The sequence below is a fragment of the Dermacentor variabilis genome, unplaced genomic scaffold (genome assembly GCF_050947875.1).
Source record: "Dermacentor variabilis isolate Ectoservices unplaced genomic scaffold, ASM5094787v1 scaffold_12, whole genome shotgun sequence".
NCBI lineage: Eukaryota > Metazoa > Arthropoda > Arachnida > Ixodida > Ixodidae > Dermacentor > Dermacentor variabilis.
The window spans coordinates 10,382,802-10,401,157 of NW_027460280.1; the positions used below are offsets into that span (position 1 = coordinate 10,382,802).

Sequence of the window (18,356 nt, forward strand, 5' to 3'; positions counted from 1 at the left end):
AGTGCCCCGCAGGGGCATCTGCATCAGTAGGCGTTTGGTGTGTTGCGACACCACGTACCCGAGCACACAAGGGTTGGACCCTTCCGCGTGTAGCCGTGCGCGGCTTAGCCATGTCTGAGGAAAGGGGGATCCTGGGGGTTGAGCCAATGCTGGGTGTTTGACCTTTGTGGCCCCGCGGCGCAGGCAACACATTTCTTTGGCCTCTGCTTCACATAGACGGCCCCTCTAGACTTACCCACCTGGAGGAAAACGGCAATCGCCTTTTCCTGTCTCTCTCTCTACTCAAATCTTTGTCTTTCTCTCTCACTTTTGACCTTGTCTTCTTCTCTCTTCCTTTTACTTCCTTTCTCCTTGGCGGCAAGGGTTAACCTTGTGTGACTATCCTGCCTTGGGTACACCATATTTGGTTATAGTGATGCCGTACGACTGGCGTTGTGCAGACTTGTACGAAAGCTCGGCCGCGTCCCCTCATTGGGCTCCGTGGTGGGCTGTCAGTGCTGTTGCCGAATTTCTTTCGTATTTCCATGGAAACTTCTTTCCCCCCACTTCCTCATCACCCTCAGAAACGAGGGTGCACTGAAGATTTATTCCAGTTTTTCGGACGCCAAATCCAGAACTTCCCCTGCTTTCACATTATTCACTCTGAAAAGTCAGACAAACCAGTGCGAACCATTTCACCGTTCCTTGTTTCAAAGTCCTTGACTGATGTTTTTGGTCCAGGTTACAAGGCATCGAGGATGGCAAGTGGTGACCTCCTCTTGTAGCTCCGCGACCAGAAGCAATATGACAAACTACCGAAACTAGTGTCATTTGGGGAGACCCACATAACAGTAACCCCGCACCGTACTATGAACACCACCCGCGGTGTTTTGTCGGATGATGATTTGCTTGAGCTGACTGAAGCAGAACTCCTGGAGGGCTTCAGTGAGCAAAATGTGATCAATGTCAGAAGAATTATGATGAGGCGAGATGGTAAATAAATTCAGACGAAGCACCTAATAATCACCTTTGGTTCAAGTGCCCTGCCCGAGTCAATCGAGGCCGGGTACATCAAGCTCCGTGTTAGGCCCTACGTGCCAAATCCGCTCCGATGTTTCAAATGCCAGCGTTTTGGACATGGCTCGCAGAGCTGCCGAGGCCGTCAAACTTGTGCAGAATGCAGTGCCCTTGAACACACCTCTGAAGCTTGTGAGAACGCTCTCCACTGTGTAAACTGTGATGGGGAGCACGCCGCGTACTCGCGGTCGTGCCCATTTTGGAAGAAAGAAAAATAAATTGTAACGATCAAAGTAAAAGAGAATATATCATTCAAGGAGGCACGCAGGTGGGTTTCATACCTGCCCAAGAAAACCTTTGCCGATGGGCCGCGTCAGGGGGCCCATCACAGAGGCTTGCGGCGGCTGTCCGACCCACAAGCAGTGAGTCAGCAGTTACGCCATCTGCCCCCGCTGCATTTGCAGCTAACTCTGCTCTGTCAACCCAGAAGAAGGGACCATCGACCCCGAAGGTGGGCGCAGCCAAGGCTGCCTCAACCTCCCAGGCCCCTTCCAGCGCTGGCAACAGCTGGCGTAGCCCAATCCCACAGGCAGCCCCATCGACATCCGGGCTGGTGAGCGCAGGGGCCTTGCCCTCCGAGGCGAGGCTCTCTCAGGAAAATTCTCGCTCGCAAGAGCGTGTGTCCGGCACCTCACAAGAGGCAATGGACACTACACCCATCCTCACAGCGCACCAAGCGCCTAAGGAGCGGAGAGGCTCCCTCGAACGCTCCAGAAAGGGCAAAACTCCCGTTACAGGGCCTCGAAAGAGCTCTGTAATCTAATCTCTGAAATCTCTGTAATTAATACTTCTGTTTCTGTACACACAGCACCCATTTTACTTCCAATATGGATACACAAATTATTTAGTGGAACGTCAGAGGTCTTCTTAGAAACCTTGATGACGTGCAAGAACTCATCCACGAACACAATCCAAAAGTGCTGTGTTTACAGGAAACATACTTAAAATCAAAACACACAAACTTTCTTCGACAGTATGTTACTTTTCGCAAAGATCGTGATGATGCTATCGCATCATCGGGCGGTGTTGCCATTGTAATTCAAAAAAACATAGCATGTCAACGTTTACAGCTACGAACAGCTCTTGAAGCAGTGGCGGTTCGAGTCTTTCTCCTAAACAAACTCATCACTGTTTTCTCGCTTTACATACTGCCAAATTACAAATTAAATAAACATGAATTTCAGTCCTTCATAGATGAATTGCCAGAACTTTATATTGTTCTTGGCGATTTCAATGCACACAGCTGCCTGTGGGGCGATTCTCGTATAGTTGCACGAGGACGTCTTGTTGAACAGTTCCTTTTTTCTTCTGGTGCATGCCTGCTAAACAAGAAGGAACGCACATATTACTCTCTTGCAAACAGAACCTCTTTTTCAATTGACCTTAGCATAGTTTCCCCGTCTATACTGCCTGAACTTGGATGAGAAGACAATCATCCTTACAACCAACAATCCTTACGGGAGCGATCACTTCCCCATACTGCTAAGTACATATAAAGAAAATGAATATCCACCATAGGCTCCTAAGTGGAAGATCGATACAGCCGACTGGGAGAAATTCTGCACTCTCATAGTATCTCATGGAATGACATGTCTTCTTTAGGAATTGATGCTGCTGTGCAGTATTTTACTGCCTTCATTATAAATGCTGCATCTAAATGCATGTCTGAAGTAAGTGGCTTGGCATGCAGATGGCATGTCCCGTGGTGGAACGACGAATGTAGGATCGCTCGTAAGAAACAGAACAAAGCGTGGGGGCTGCTACACGCTTCCCCCACTGCAGAGAATCTTATCAACTTTAAGAAAGTGAAGTCCCAAGGCAGGAGAACCCGCCGACAGGCCAGAAGAGAAAGTTGGCAGAAGTTTTTATCGAGTATTAACTCATTTACAGATGAGGCCAAAACCTGGAACAAGGTTAATAGGATTAGAGGGCGGCAAACATATTCACTCCCTTTGGTAAATACACAGGGCGATACATTGCAAGATCAGGCAGACTCACTTGGGGAGCACTTTAAGAGCGTGTCAAGTTCAAACCATTATTCTCAATCCTTTCTGAAACATAAACAAATAGAAGAATGAAGCCACTCATAAAAAAATGTCGACAGAATGAACCGCACAACTGTCCTTTTAGTATTGCCGAGTTGAGAGCTGCCTTGAGCGCATGCAAGAGCTCTGCACCGGGATCTGACAGAATCATGTATGAAATGATCTAAAACCTATACAATGACACCCAAGTTACACTACTCACAATTTTCAACACCATTTGGGCTGCAGGATACCTTCCAACTGCATGGAAAGAAGCCATTGTGGTCCCTGTTTTGAAACAAGGCAAAGATCCTTCCTCAGTGGCAAGTTACCGCCCGATAGCCCTCACAAGTTGCCTTTGTAAGGTATTTGAAGAAATGATTAATCGGCGACTCATTCATTTCCTTGAACTGAGCAAAATGCTTGATCACTATCAGTGTGGCTTCAGAGAAGGGTGCTCCACAACTGGTCATCTTGCACGTATTGAAGAAAATATCCGGGACGCATTTATACGTAAACAGTTCTTCTTATCGATGTTTCTCGACATGGAAGAGGCGTATGACACAACGTGGCGATATGGGATCTTGCGAGACTTATCGGAAATGGGCATTCATGGAAATATGTTAAATACTATACTAGAAAGCTATTTGTCCAAACGTACCTTCCGCGTTAAAATCGGCAATGTATTGTCACGACCTTTTATACAAGAAACTGGTGTACTTCAAGGAGGTGTGCTTAGCTGCATGCTCTTTATCGTGAAAATGAACACCCTTCATGCTTCATTACCGCCAGCCATTTTTTATTCTGTTTACGTAGACTACATACAGATAGATTTCAAATCCTGCAACCTTACAGTATGCGAGAGGCAAGTACAACAGGGCTTGAACAAAGTGTCCAAATGGGCCGACGAAAATGGATTTAAAGTGAACCCCAACAAGAGTTCTTGCGTGCTTTTCAAGAGAAACAAAGGGCTCATTGCAAATCCCAGTATCGAAATGTATGGTCAGCGAATATCTGGGAACAAAGAACACAAGTTCTTAGGCATTGTACTTGATTCTAAACTAACTTTTATTCCACACATAAAGTATCTCAAGGTAAAATGCTTAAAAACTGAACTTACTGAAAGTTTTATCCCACACAACATGGGGCAGCAACAGGAAATGTTTAATGAATCTTTACAAGAGCCTCATTCGATCACGGTTGGACTACAGTGCCGCAATCTATCATTCTGCCGCCCAGAGCGCGCTAAATATGCTAGATCCGGTCCACCATCTAGGAATCCGACTGGCCACTAGCGCTTTCAGAACAAGTCCCATTGAAAGTTTGTATGTAGAATCAAATGAGTGGTCACTCCATCTGCAGAAAACATAAATCAGCCAAACATATTTTCTGAAAGTTCACTCTAATTCTCAACATCCGTGTTTTAACACCGTTAACAATATGACATATGCTACACTCTTTCGTAATCGTCCCTCTGTAAGACAGTCCTTTTCACTTCGTGTGAGGGAGCTTAGTGTTGAAATGGATGTTCCACTCCTCAAACATTGTTTAATGCCTCCAGCTAAGCTGCTACCACCTTGAGAGTGGCAGCTGATACAATGTGATATATCTTTCCTACAAGTTAAAAAGCACGCCCCAGATATCGAAATCCGAATGCATTTCCTGGAACTCCAGTACAAGCACTCCAGCACGGAGTTCTACACAGACGCATCGAAGTCATATGAGGGGGTGTCCTATGCAGCCATCGGTCCATCCTTCTCGGAATCCGATGTACTGCATCCGGAAACAAGCATCTTTATGGTTGAGGCCTACGCATTATTGTCGGCTGTGCAGCATATAAGGAAAGCAAAACTCCAAAAATCAGTTATATATACGGACTCCCTTCGTGTTGTGAAGGCCTTGATGTCATTCTGTAAGCACAAAAATCCAGTAATTAATTAACTCTATTCCGTCCTGTGTAAAGCATATATATCTAACCAACATGTGATTATATGCTGCGTGCCTGGACATAGGGGCATCTAGGGTAACATTCTAGCGGACCAGATGGCCACATCAATTTCATTGCATGCAGTTAATCCTACTGCTTCAGTCCTTGTCACAGACCTGAAGCCTTTCTTAAGAAGGAAACTACGAAACCACTGGCAACGCATGTGGGACGAAGAAATAAATAACAAACTGCGCGTGATAAAGCCACAGTTAGGTTCTTGGCCCTCCATAGCAAAATAACGGCGAACAGATGTCCCATTCTGTTGTATCAGAATAGGACACACATTTGGTGCGCATAACTTTTTACTCACTGGAAATGATCCTCCAACCTGTGGTAGATGTGAGGAGAGGCTGACCATCCTCCACGTCCTCCTGGAGTGTCGGAAAGTCGAGTCTGAGAGAAAGAAACATTTTTCCCTAGCGTACAGGCAGCACATACCCCTTCATCCTGTAATGTTACTCTGCCCAAAACTGCTCTTTGACACCAACGCAGTCCTAGGCTTCCTGAAAGATGTTGTATTACATGTTATTAGCCCCACACACTTGTAGCGTCTCCTCTCTTTAGAGGATGCCGCTGTGATAGCTGTTTCATATAGCACATGCCTCTAGGCCCTTGTGTTTCAAGGGCTCTGGCGAGGCAGTAATTTCACTAACATATTTTCTGTATTGCATCATTCTTTCACGATGGATTTTATTGCACATAGAACACGTCATTTGTCATCTACATAATCTTATTACAGATAGATTTTACGCACTCTAGGGCGACTATTTTTAAGGCCCCTTTACAGCCACATCACATCAACCTCATAGAACTTATAACTACATTGCGAACTCATCACCACGGACCTAGCGCTCTTTGGCCATACCTGACCCTTGCGCCAATAAACACCATACATTAATTCATTCATGTCTTTCAAGTGATGGAGCTTGCACAGGCCCATAGGAATGTATGGGCACCGGCTGGGACCTTCAGTCAAGATTGAAATAACTGGAATCAATTTAACAAAAGTGTACTGTCTATATAGATGACACAGCTACCCTAATTCTTCACTGGAGAAGCATAAATAACTGATCAATAAAGGGGTCAGAAAGACAAGGAGACACAGTCTCTCCAATGCTGTTCACTCCATGCTTAAAAGAATTATCTAAGCTATTAGACTGGGAAGGATTAGGAGTGAAGATCAACGGTGAAATATCTCGGCAAACTATGGTTTTCAGATGACATTGTCCTGTTCATAAACGCTGGGGATGAACTGCTACATATTGTACAGGACCTTAGGCGAGAAAGTGTAAGAGTAGGGTTGAAGATTAGTATGCAGAAGACAAAGGTAATGTTCAATACCCTGGCAAGAGAACAGGAATTTATGATTGCCAGCCAGCTTTTAGAATTTGTCCAAGAGTAGAATGTTTATCTAGGTCAGTTACTTGCAGGAAACGCTGATCATTAAGGAAACTTACAGAAGAATAAAAATGGGTTGTAGCATATACCAAATCCATGACCAAACTATGACACCTCATGACATTACCAAATCATGACTGGCAGCTTTCCGCTACCCTTGAAAATAAAAGTGTACAATCATTGTACTCTACCAGTACTAACATTTGGGGTAGAAACTTGAAGGTTAACAAAGATGCATAAGAACCGCATACCGAGCATTGTAATGCAACATGTTAGCTGTAAAGTTAACGGACAGAATGACAGCAGTTTGTATTGGAGAGCAGATGGGTATAGCCAATAATCTAGTTAACACTAAGAGAAAGAAATGGAGCTGAGCAGGCCATTTAATGTGTAGACCATATAACCTGTGGTCTATTATGGTAAAACATCCCCCAGAATGTTTGCACCGCAACACCACTCTGTCAGCCCCAGCTCGTGGTCTATTACAGCATGGCCACTGTAATAGACCACGAGCTGGGGGTGACAGAGTGGTGTCGTGGCACAAACACCTTCTGGGAGATGTTTTGCCAGTTTACAACATGCGTAGAGGAGATAAGTTGCGTTCCCCAAGTTTGCAATGCATAAAGATACACTAAACTGGACCAGCACTACCTAATCCAAGAAGGTTTTAAAAAAAAAGTGGAAGCTCCCGTAGCTTGTTACTAGGAGAAGTGAAGCTAACGCTTGCCCCCTGCTTCACCTCTGAAATAGAGCCTTGTCGGGTGACGTCCACTTACAGATTATGTGATTTGGCTCTGTTATTGTAATGCTAGACTAATTACAAAATAAAAGCTGGTTGTTCCCAATGAAAATAGTAACTTCGTCTTAGTATTGACGACATTATCTCCAATAAAAGTTGCCGTGATGTTCAGATTTCACACTAAAACCAGTAATACAGAGATACACGTAGATAAGTACCTGTCTGGTAAAAATAAGTCATGATTAACTCATGGAAAGTGTGAGAAAAGTGCTACGTCACCATAAGCTAATGTTTTATCATGCCCCTCCTAAGATGGCTGCAGTGCAGCTTCACCTTCGAGACATCATTTCCACTCTGGCACTGTTTTTAAGCATGAAATGCTTTTAGCTCCCGTTGTTGGCGACCTTCAGGTGACCTTGAGCCAAAAGCCAGAGCCGTTATCTGAGCACTCAAACGAGAACATCCGGGCAAGTTGTGAGAACAAAAGATCATCTGGGCAACCAGGCAAAACTTAACAAAATGCAGTCTCTGGCTTCCAACTCTTTGTACAGGATGGCATTGCATAGGCTAGTTACTGACCAAACAAGTTACAAAAGATATTGCTTTCAAGTTCTTCGTAATGTTTGTTCACAATATCAGTCAAGCTGTAACTTCTAGTATGCTGAAGTTTTATTTGTTATCTCCAATAGCGACGTTCAAAAGGCAGATACAGGGCACCATACACTTCATTATCATCATTGTCAAGTTCATTCCCTGTGCTTCGAGTTGTAGATTATTTAGGTACTGCACTGCAATCTGCTAGCCTCCTGGCTAGATCAGATGGTAGAGCAACTGGCCCAGAAAGGTGTTGGTCTCGTGTTCAAATCCCGGACTAAGACGAATTTTTCTCAACTGCGAGTCTTTCTTTCTGAGAAACCCATATGTGTTTCCTTTGTAGCTTCGCGCTACATTCGGGTGGATGACAATTTTTCTCTCTGATGACATTTGCTCCACCATGTGGGATTCCACTGAACTTATTTGTTACATACTATGTATTTGCAACCGCCAGTTCTTATGCTTTCACTTAGAAGTTGTTAAGACCTTGCCTTGTCTGTGGGCTTATAACAGGTGAGCCTGGTGTCCTTGTTAAAATGACATACAAGCTGTCTGGCAGAGTCATTTAAAGGCATTGCAGAATTAATGAGTATATCTTCTCATCACTCTCACTTTCAAATTTGGTGGGGACAATGCAACAGCTTCCTGTGTGGACAAGAAATTTGCATTTCATTTCGACATATTTCGAGATGCACTGATCATTTGGTATGCGTGAAATTAATTTTTTTCGTATCTCTTTTTCAGGCATGCTGGACAACTGTACTAGTGAAAGCACAGCAATCGGCCCCTATACAAATAAATATGAAAATGGGCACATCACCAAGAGCTGAAAGCTTATTGAAAAAGAAGCAGAAATAAATAAAAACCTCTACTACCCATAATAATCAATGTTCACATAAGGTCTACACAGCATTCACGCAGGGTGTAACCCACAATTAAGAGTATGCCTGGTTTGAGTCAATGAATAGCATAATTTTAATTATTTGCCAAAATGCTGTGTGTTCTACTATATAAGGTCTTTCGTTCGTTATTACCATGGCAATGTGTTTACCTCTGGCACAAAAAGTAAGAAACGGAAAGCCACCGACTTCAGGCTATCCTCATGGCACGATCGCTCAATCAAAACTTCGGCCATACCCGTGACCTCAAAGGCACCGAAAAAGGCAGCCAGAGGGTACCCGCCTGGTTTCTTTTCCCACCAGATCCTTGTCTAGACATATTAGTTAGCCATGCTTGCTGGCGTTCCGTGTCCACCGGAAATCCATGGTAGCTCAAGTCAGAATTCTATCTTACGTCAGACATACACGACGGTACGTGGCAGTTTCTTGGCATACTTGCACCTTGCAAAGGATTCAGCAGGAATTTCACCATTTCAAAAAACTCGCAAACGCTGCAAGGTGCATTTTTGTACTGGAAACGCGCATGGCGTTTTGTAGCAGTGTCACATCTACTAACACGAATGCTGGTGGAACTGTAAGCACAGTGCTCCCTCCCACTTTTGGGCGTGACGCAACAGGCTGCACTTGTGCAATTGAGCGTGCATGATTGGTCACAGAATGCGTGCCAAGGCACAGTCAAAGATGGCAGAGAATTAGATGGTGTGATGAAATTAGGAAATTTGCCGGCGTAACTTGGAATAAGCTAGCACAAGATAGTGGTAATTGGAGATTGCTGGTAAATGTCTTTGTCCTGCAGTGTACATAAAAGTAGGTTGATGATTACCTCATTCAAGAGTGATTGCACGAGGGTACAGTGTACCTCATTATCACTTCTTTCAAAGATCTCTTAGTTCATTGCTATCAAGTTTAAACAAAAGTGTCCTGAAGCATTGTTTAAGCAGCCTTGCATTGAACAGGTGTTTCTTGCCACCTTTCCCACAAGGTTATACACTAACAGCCTGTTTTCATTCATGTGCTCCACTTTTTTGGGGTGATGTGGTTTTTGTCCCTTGCATCTGGGATCTTCATTAGAATGTCAAGAAAGATTGACATGCTTATTTCAGTGCTTGCAATGTATACACTGGTCAATGTCTGGGACAGTTGCAGCCACTGCTACCACAGGACCTGCCTGGCAACTCTTGGACCTGCTGAACGGGCTAGGGAAGTGTGCTGCCAGTGCTGCACATCACAGCCACTGGGACAACCCTTGCAGTGCCCTTTGCAGGTGTGTAGCTTGTTGTTTTGCCGCCATGTATTGTTCTCACCTTTCAGCAAGCAATGCCCATCAATTCAGCTCTCCCTCTGGAGCTGTGCACACTTCATTTTGTAGTTAGCATTATTTTACTATCATGTTATCAGGTTCACTCAGTCATGCACAAAGAGTTGTGTCGAGTTGTGTCGAAATACTACATGAATTAAAGATTGGCAAAGTAATGCCAATGTTTAAATGAGGCAATAAAGACCTATTTCTTTTGTGAACTTAATCTGTGCTAGGTACAAGACACCGAGGTAGATGAAGACAGGACGAACGCAGACTAACAACTGGTTTATTGAAATCACACAATGCTGCCTTTTCAAACTATGCGCATGCGTAAACCGGATCATAACCGCGTGACCGTGGAACACTCTCTCGGCAAGCCCCTACATTTCGAAGTTCGAAGAGGCAGCATTGTGTGATTTCAATAAACCAGTTGTTAGTCTGCGTTAGTCCTGTCTTCATCTACCTCGGTGTCTCGTCCCTAGCGCAGTTTAAGTTCACAAAAAAATGTCTTACCAACTAGCCTCCCAACACACTCTCCTCGAAAGACCTAGTAAGCAACTACGGCCCTATATCGCTAAACAGTATTGCATACAATCTTGTCTTGGACATTGCGTCAAACATTGTTCAGTTTATTTTTCTTAAGAACCCCCCATTTCAGGGGTGTTACGTAAGGGGTGGGGTTGAAAATTTTATGTTCTACAAAATCAAGTACTGTATTTACTCAAATGTAACGCGACCTCGATTCGCAAAGGTCGATTCGCGGACTTTCAATTCGCGGACTGCAAGTCCGCGAAAAAAAAAAAAAAAAAACAACTGCAAATGTAACGCAAGATGAACAAAAGGAGAAATGGTAACTTCATTCAAGGGATCAATTCGGAAACGAGTTCTCTTCACTTTCATTTTTGTCTGAGGAGGAGACGGACCTTTCCTTGGGAAGTATTCTTGGGTGATCACTTTGGGAGATTTGCGTGACTCCGCATCACAAGCATCCCTGACCAGTGTTTCTGGCGCTGTGCCAAGAGCGCTGTTGGCCATATACTTTGAGGGGTTCTGTGCCAAAATTAGCCAAGTCTCATGAAAGCGAAGCTATTTTTGAAGTGATCGCCCAAGAATCAAGTCATCCATGCTGTCAAGCTTGTTTGAGATTAAGTACATCTTAAAAGACTGCACAACCATTTGATTCGGGGACCAGGCCACTATGAGGCGCTCCCACCCAGCCCCACATTTACAAAGGGCCTCCCATTGGCGCCACCATCCGAGAATTGTCCACTCATGGACGTCAAGCCGCCGAGCCACAGCGGAGTTTCCCAGCTCCTTGTCCATCAAAGTTACTCGTCTCTCGAAGTGGCCATCATACGGAACGCTCTGCATCGCCATAATGTTGCCATAACGTAAAAAACTGTGCAATTTAGAATATCTGTTTCAATATAGTAAATTTTGCCATTATTCTAACGTAACGCGGGGGTCGAGTTCAAGCTACGAAAATCACCCTGCTGGGGCTTAAAGCCGGTACATGCTCGAGCAGCCCATCACCGCAAGCCGCACCATATGCAGGCGGTTCATGGAAGGCAGGCGGGACAAGTCACAAAATTGCATTTACACTGGGATTGCATGGTGCAGTGCAATTCGCATGCGCCCTCTGGTTGGCTAAACAGGTAACCAGCGACTGACAACATGCAACAGTGCGTTGGCAGCCCCGTGTGCTGGCAACCAGCAAAATTTTGTGCATGCCAGGATTTTGTTATGATGTTTGTTTTCTTATTAGCTATTTTTTTATTAGTTAGCTTGAGCGACATCCGCACTCCGATTTGTGGACTCGATGTCTGTTAATTGAGAGCTGGCAACCATTCGGCAGAGCAAAGGTGTTCGAAGTCGGCAACTATCGCCATCAGCAGATGACACTGCCATATTTTTGTCGATGTGGGTAAAACTTTCGCATCTTGGCAAAAACGCAACTCTTGTACTGTCACATTCTGTACTGCATATGTTGCATCGATGCTGTGACCCACCTTTGGATCACTGTGCAGTCATCTTACCTGCATCACTTTTTCTTTTATTTATTTATTGCTACCACCTAATGTTGCAACAACATGCATCGCTATGTCCTCGGTTGTGTCCGGCGCGATGGTGATTTCATTGTAGGTGTGCTAGCGAAAGCTTGCAAAAATGCTCGTGCACACGAACACACATGCATATTTTAAGCTAATGAACAAGGGATCTGTCGTAGCAACAGCGTAGCACGCTGATGCACTGCAGCGTTAGATAGTTCTATCATCGCGGAATACAGCTGTGTAGATAAAGTCACTTCTCTTTATCACCGAGCATGCGTGTGAATCTTCAACAACGGCTTGTTGATTTACTTGCACTTTACTGCTCCCATTTTTTTAGTAGCTGTCAAGTTAAAAGTGAACCTACAATTGATTACATCATGACTAACCAACTAGCCCACCAGTACGTCTTAAGCTATTGATTACCATTGATTATGACAGACATAAAAGCGATATGTATGTATGATAGTTACCTTAGGCAGAGATGCTTATCAGATATGTTTTTGAGAGCGGAACGTTTGCATGAAAACAAATATTCATATTGCTGAAAAGACACCCCATATAGTTGTGAAATCACATAATGTTTACCTTAGGCAGAGATGCTTATCAGATATGTTTTTGAGAGCGGAACGTTTGCATGAAAACAAATATTCATATTGCTGAAAAGACACCCCATATAGTTGTGAAATCACATAATGTTTACATTTCCTGTTGGTTCCAAAAAAGGTCCACGCTAATAAATGTGGCATTATCTCATTCATGCCTTATGCGATGACAGAGGTTTGCGGAGGCACATGAGGCAGCAGTGCCCATGCAAAAAGGCCTTGGTGGCCAATCTGCTGCCCCTTCACTATTTATCCATACCTCTATCAGCATTTAAACAATGTACAGCCTGTGGTCAAAGTGAATACAGGCATGCTTGCTCTCTCAGCAATGGTGACAATCAAGAATGATTGCCTTGAGACCGTTTGCTGCTGTCAACATCATTTATGCATGCATTCTCTTTTTATTCTTTTCCCTAGATAACAAAGAAGCTTGCACAGTCAGTGAGCAAGCTAAGTCAGCAAAGTAATGTTATTTGGTTGCATTGGGCATGGCCCAAATGTCCCATTCATGTAGTGACAACCTAGCTAGCTAATGCACAGCCAAATTAAAAAGAGAAGTGCATAGGCTAACAAACAGGTGCACAGTTACTGTACTTCATCTCAAAGCAAACCAAGATTATCAAGCAACTATAGAGATCTAGATTAAGGGGGCGCAAGCATTGAGGCCCCGTAGTACTTGGGGCCTCAACGATTGCATCCCCCTGATCTAAAACTCTATAATAAGCTCTGCAATGAGTGCAGTGATCTTGCATGTGAAATGGTTGACGTAGTAAGTCGTTTTATATTTGCCCTGCTTAATCAGTAACAGCTTAAACAGGTACACAACAATGAAATGAAATGCTGGCTCATATGGTACACAAGACACAAGTAGGGGAGAACATTTGCCATGCCTGCTGTAACACCAATTCCAACATGCAGTAGCTTGTACGCAATGAATGCATGTTCATTGTGTCAGTCCAACTTGCACCTACCTCTAATGAAAGCATATAAAGTCTGCAATATAGATATTAGTTCATTAGCACCGTGTACATGGCAGCGCAAGAAAGTAAGGGAATGTTTATTGCCATTTTTTATTTTCATAACCAACAGACAGTTTCTTGGGTGGAGCTTTGTGACGAATTCGTAATATGTTCTGCGTAAATCTGCAATGCGGACACGTTCTATTATCCAATCTCTAAAGTAGTCAAATGAATGCAGATAGCCCCATAAGCACTGTGAAACGGAATGCAGAAATTTGCAGTTTAGAAGCCATAGTGACTCGCACTCTGTGCTGAACATAAAATAGAAAAAATGCATAGCGGCAATTGGGTGCACATTATCATCTGTCATACAAATACATATATTACTAGTAATCTTTCACTCGTTCTCGTATTGCTTACAGTAGTTGCACAAACCTTACTGCAGCATCCTCTGTGGACTAAAATAATCTTGCAAATCACAGCTACTTGTTCACTCTATTAACATATATTAGCCCCCAGGCTCTCCTGTATTCTTTCACGCATGCTACCACAGCATGGCTGTGCTCAATCACCTCTTTCCATTCCCCTGAAATGAACATGGCACATATCTGCTACCAAAATGTGCTTTAAAGCATAACTTTGTATCATTCTTTAAGCCTCTGAGAAGTAAGGATGGATGTTCAGCCTTGCTGGTGTGGCATTTCATAGGTTCTAACCCACCATGATATTTCTAAACAAGCAATGATGAAATTATATGGTCAAGTCATACCATTAATATGACTGAGGTATTGCTTCCTCAGGGAGTCTCACTGCCACCTTCCCAATTTTGTAAATACTTAAACATGTTCAAGTTAACTTCACAGCCTGTGCTGTAACATAACAAATAAATCCAATTAACACAGCATCCCATATATCATTCTCTTAATCACTAGAAATGCTAACTAGCACATTGTATGTATTCATATTATATTGTTTTGTGTGTTTGGTGAATTTCACAAATAATTTTTCTCACTCTTACAACCTGGCTGATGCTGTCTTTTTTTATAATAATTAAGCAATAACATTACTTAATGCATTGCTGTGAGAACAATAACTAGCTTCACAGTAGCATTGCACACGTCCCCTCAGGCCACACCGTCAACATGACTCTATAGATACTATAAGCTGGCCACAATCAGCATAATTTTGAAAGCCAGCTGAACAAGGTGCAAGTTCATGTGTATCAAATAAATGTCTGTTCCATTGAGAGGCTGTATATCTGTCTGCTATATAATTATCAGTTCACAGTACATATGGCAGAAGAACAGAATACATAAAACAACACAATCAAATTCTCTATGAAGAGCTGCTTTTTGCCACTATTGTATACAACAATGTAACACTTCAGAAAGCACAACTACGGCTTGGGTGCATCTTTGTGCATTGTATAAGAAGTAGAGGTGGGCGAATGTTAAGTTTCAAATATAAATTGAGTAAAAATAGTAAGCATCAAATATTAAGTAGTCATACGATGACGTAGATACTTGCAGTGACAATATTTATTTCAATATATTTAGGTACCACATCTCAACCAGCTAGTGCAAAAAGAGGGCTAACTATTGGGGACAAAGGATATTAAAAAAAACTACATGAATAGTCTATCAACAACTTTAGCACTTCATTTGAAATAAGTTTTCCAAGAAAGAATGGTTGCTGTATGAAGAGCTTTCAAAAATGTGCAATAAATTGTTGCCAAAAGAAACATCGAAGTTGTAGAAAAAGAAACACAATGAAGGACTCGCATTTCTTGGACACATGTACAAGGACTCGTTGCAAGGAAAACAGCACAGACCTGTAGCTTAAAAGATAAATCAGCTAGATCAAAAGATGTGTGGTCAGCTTTTACACACGAAAAAGCCTATGGGAAAGGTTTTGTTGCCAATCTGGCTGAAAGATACTTTCATCAACGTGCTTGCCTATGGGAGGCTACATACGCTTGTTCACATGCAAGTACCTGTTGCATGTTTGTTAAAGAACTTCATTTGATATACTGACACAAAAGCCTCCTCTGATCATAGAAAAAGAATAGTTGTGTTGTCATATATACATAACATTTAGAACATCAAGGTACTCTTTTTCACATTATGCAAGTACTCATGATAGACAAGACTGCAAGAAACAGGAAAACAGTTTTGCACAATCCTTAACTGACTATGTCAATGAGCTTCCTATTTCATGTGGCAAAGTTGCATAGGGCAGATGGGATGTGACATCTGTGATTCAGAGATGCGTCATTAATTGGGGTATCTGTGCACAAATATTATACAACAGATCATTGTGTGAATAAAGAAATAACAAGCATTGATTCCCAGTATCTCATCACGCCACTTGTATCTGAAAAATGACTGTCATTTCAAGTCAAGCTTGCACCTGGCACACTTGAACTTTGAACTTTATTTCGTATCTATACAATGTATAAATGACAGGGGCACAGACAAAAAGCGATAAAATCGGCTTGACTAGGTCTGTGTTTCCTATTGGTTTCTTTGGCAACACGTAGCAATGCGTGCATAAATACAAGATGAGCATATGTATTGGAAGAACAATATAAATATAAAGAATGTGTGGATAAATGGGACATGCATACTTGCATTGAGCATCATGTTTATGTGCCCATATATGTATACCCCATCTGTAATGAACCATTGCTTCAAGTTATGACCAGTTTCATGTCATTCCTCTACATAACTGTGGTTTTACACATTACACCTATAAAACTTTTGATCAGCATCATAGTACTTTTCGTTGTACGTGCGCACCAGCTTTCTGTCACAACACCCCCTTCGCATCCATGATAAATGCTGCAGTCAGCAAAATAGAGTTTTAGATTAAGTTTCCTAAACTGGCTTTCATTCTAGCAAGCCCCAAGGAAAGGTTAGGTTCTTGAGAACACAAGTTTATTTGCACCCTCTGGTTTAAGGCTGTTTTCAGCATGCAATGAATTTTAGGATTTCTGCTGTCTAAATCAATGTCAACCTGATGAAAGAGATGGCAAGCCAAAACTTGCAGTCAAGCTACTGGTTACTGCTGGAGCTGGATTAATCCATGGATTAAGGGGGCTGCAGCCTCACGACCTTGACTGCCAGAGGGCCCTATGAGAAAAATTTTTCCTTGAATTGAAATTTATTTCTTGCATACAGTACAGAGTAAAACACGTGAACAAGTGCATTTGGATCCTGAGCACGAAACTAATTGAGATCCATAACAAAACTATGTAGAGGAAGCAAAGCAATTAAGATAGCATAGACACATGTACTTAACAAACTAAGCAACAGTAAGCACTTTACATCAGACAAAGAAGAGAACACAATACAAAGAATCTTCAGAATGCAAACAGCATACTAAACATTTACAAGTAAAGGAAACTGCACCAGAAAAAAGAAAAAGGCAAGCAATGAATATAATATTAAACAAAAAAAAAGGAGATCATGAAAATACAGTTTTAATTATCTCCCAAGATAAGCCTCATGTTTAACTTCTGTGGGCAGAACGTTCCGCTAGACTACTCCAACACTTGAAATTCTGTGTTTACCTCTGGAACCAGAAACATTTTTTGTAGTGCACTGTGTACAGTGTCCCGATTATGTAAAGTTCTTCGCAGAGAAAGGGTAGTTGCAAAGATGCTATCATTGACCATTACAAGAGTTTGAAGTCCAGTAATGAAGGATATGGTAAGATGTTTACTTTTTGAAAGAGCAGTGTTACGTTAGCATTGTAATGTGATAAAGTTATAAAGCAGACAGCCAGCCCTCTTTTGAAGTTTCATAACTGGCTCAATGTACGCATGGCCTCTAGATGTAACACAGTAACACAGATGGCTATTGAAGAGGCTGAAATAAATTTCTCAAAGGGTTTCTGTGTCAAAACAATTTTGGCACTTCAGCAGAATGTAACAAGCATTGCTCAGATTTTTGGAAAGCTTATCAATGTGGGGTACACAGTGAAACAACTCATGGAATACAAACCCTTGATGGGATCCTCAGCAATTAAAAAAAACTTTGCGAGGGCCCTGTGGAAAATTTTAGCTATACTATAAAAGCTGTAAAGTGTCTTCCAGGGAGTGTTCTACCACCAGAGTTCTTCGAAACAGTATAATAGTCGCTGAAATGAAAGTAAAGAATATGTAGTATGAGGAGGTGACCTGCACAGAGGCATTGCTCGGCCAGCACGCGAGGCACCTTTCTCTCTTGCCTACACAGAAATACGAGGTTTCACCTCTTTCTCTTTTGCAAAACACCCCCTGCGTCTTTGTTCTTTTTTCATTTGGATCATGACAATGACGTATAGCAAACCTCTTATATTAGCAAGTCGACATGCGATGAGTTTGCTGACATGATGGCAGATAATTAACTTAACGAGATGGATTGTTGCAGTGGAGCAAGAAGCTGAGTATTGCTCCCTCGTCAATTTTACACCATATGTGTATCACGTTCACTAGCTTTCCCATGTCCTTTGGTACAGGCTACATGGTGACGTTCACAAAAGATTCAGTGGGTTTGTGCCAAATGTACACGGGTGAACTTGTGGTAACAAGTGTGTGTTTTCTTCTTCAGCATAATGGCAGTTCAGTCAATAGCTATCGTGGCCAGTTCTATGCAATGCCAGTAACATGGCTCGAGCACACTAAACTATAAACATGGCAGGGAAATACAAGGGCCTGCGGGTGCACATAAAGAATTCGCTGGCCATGCATGCACGATGCTGCGAT

At 42.6% G+C, this 18,356-nt stretch overlaps 1 protein-coding gene across 11 annotated transcripts in view; it reads left to right on the plus strand.

Moving 5' to 3' along the window:
* The window catches only part of Vps8 (vacuolar protein sorting 8), a 947,651-nt gene that overhangs the window by 880,341 nt on the left and 48,954 nt on the right, over window positions 1-18,356 (plus strand). For 10 of the 11 annotated variants that reach the window (XR_012825005.1, XM_075677136.1, XM_075677139.1 and 7 more), the window contains one exon: window positions 9,838-9,961. Coding sequence is in view for 10 of the 11 variants with exons in the window: in XM_075677136.1 (XP_075533251.1) it covers window positions 9,838-9,961 (124 nt within the window). In the remaining variant the exon portion in view is untranslated. Of the gene's footprint in view, window positions 1-8,542; window positions 9,814-9,837; window positions 9,962-18,356 lie in introns of those variants that run through there. The other variant, XM_075677146.1, reaches the window with a different exon arrangement.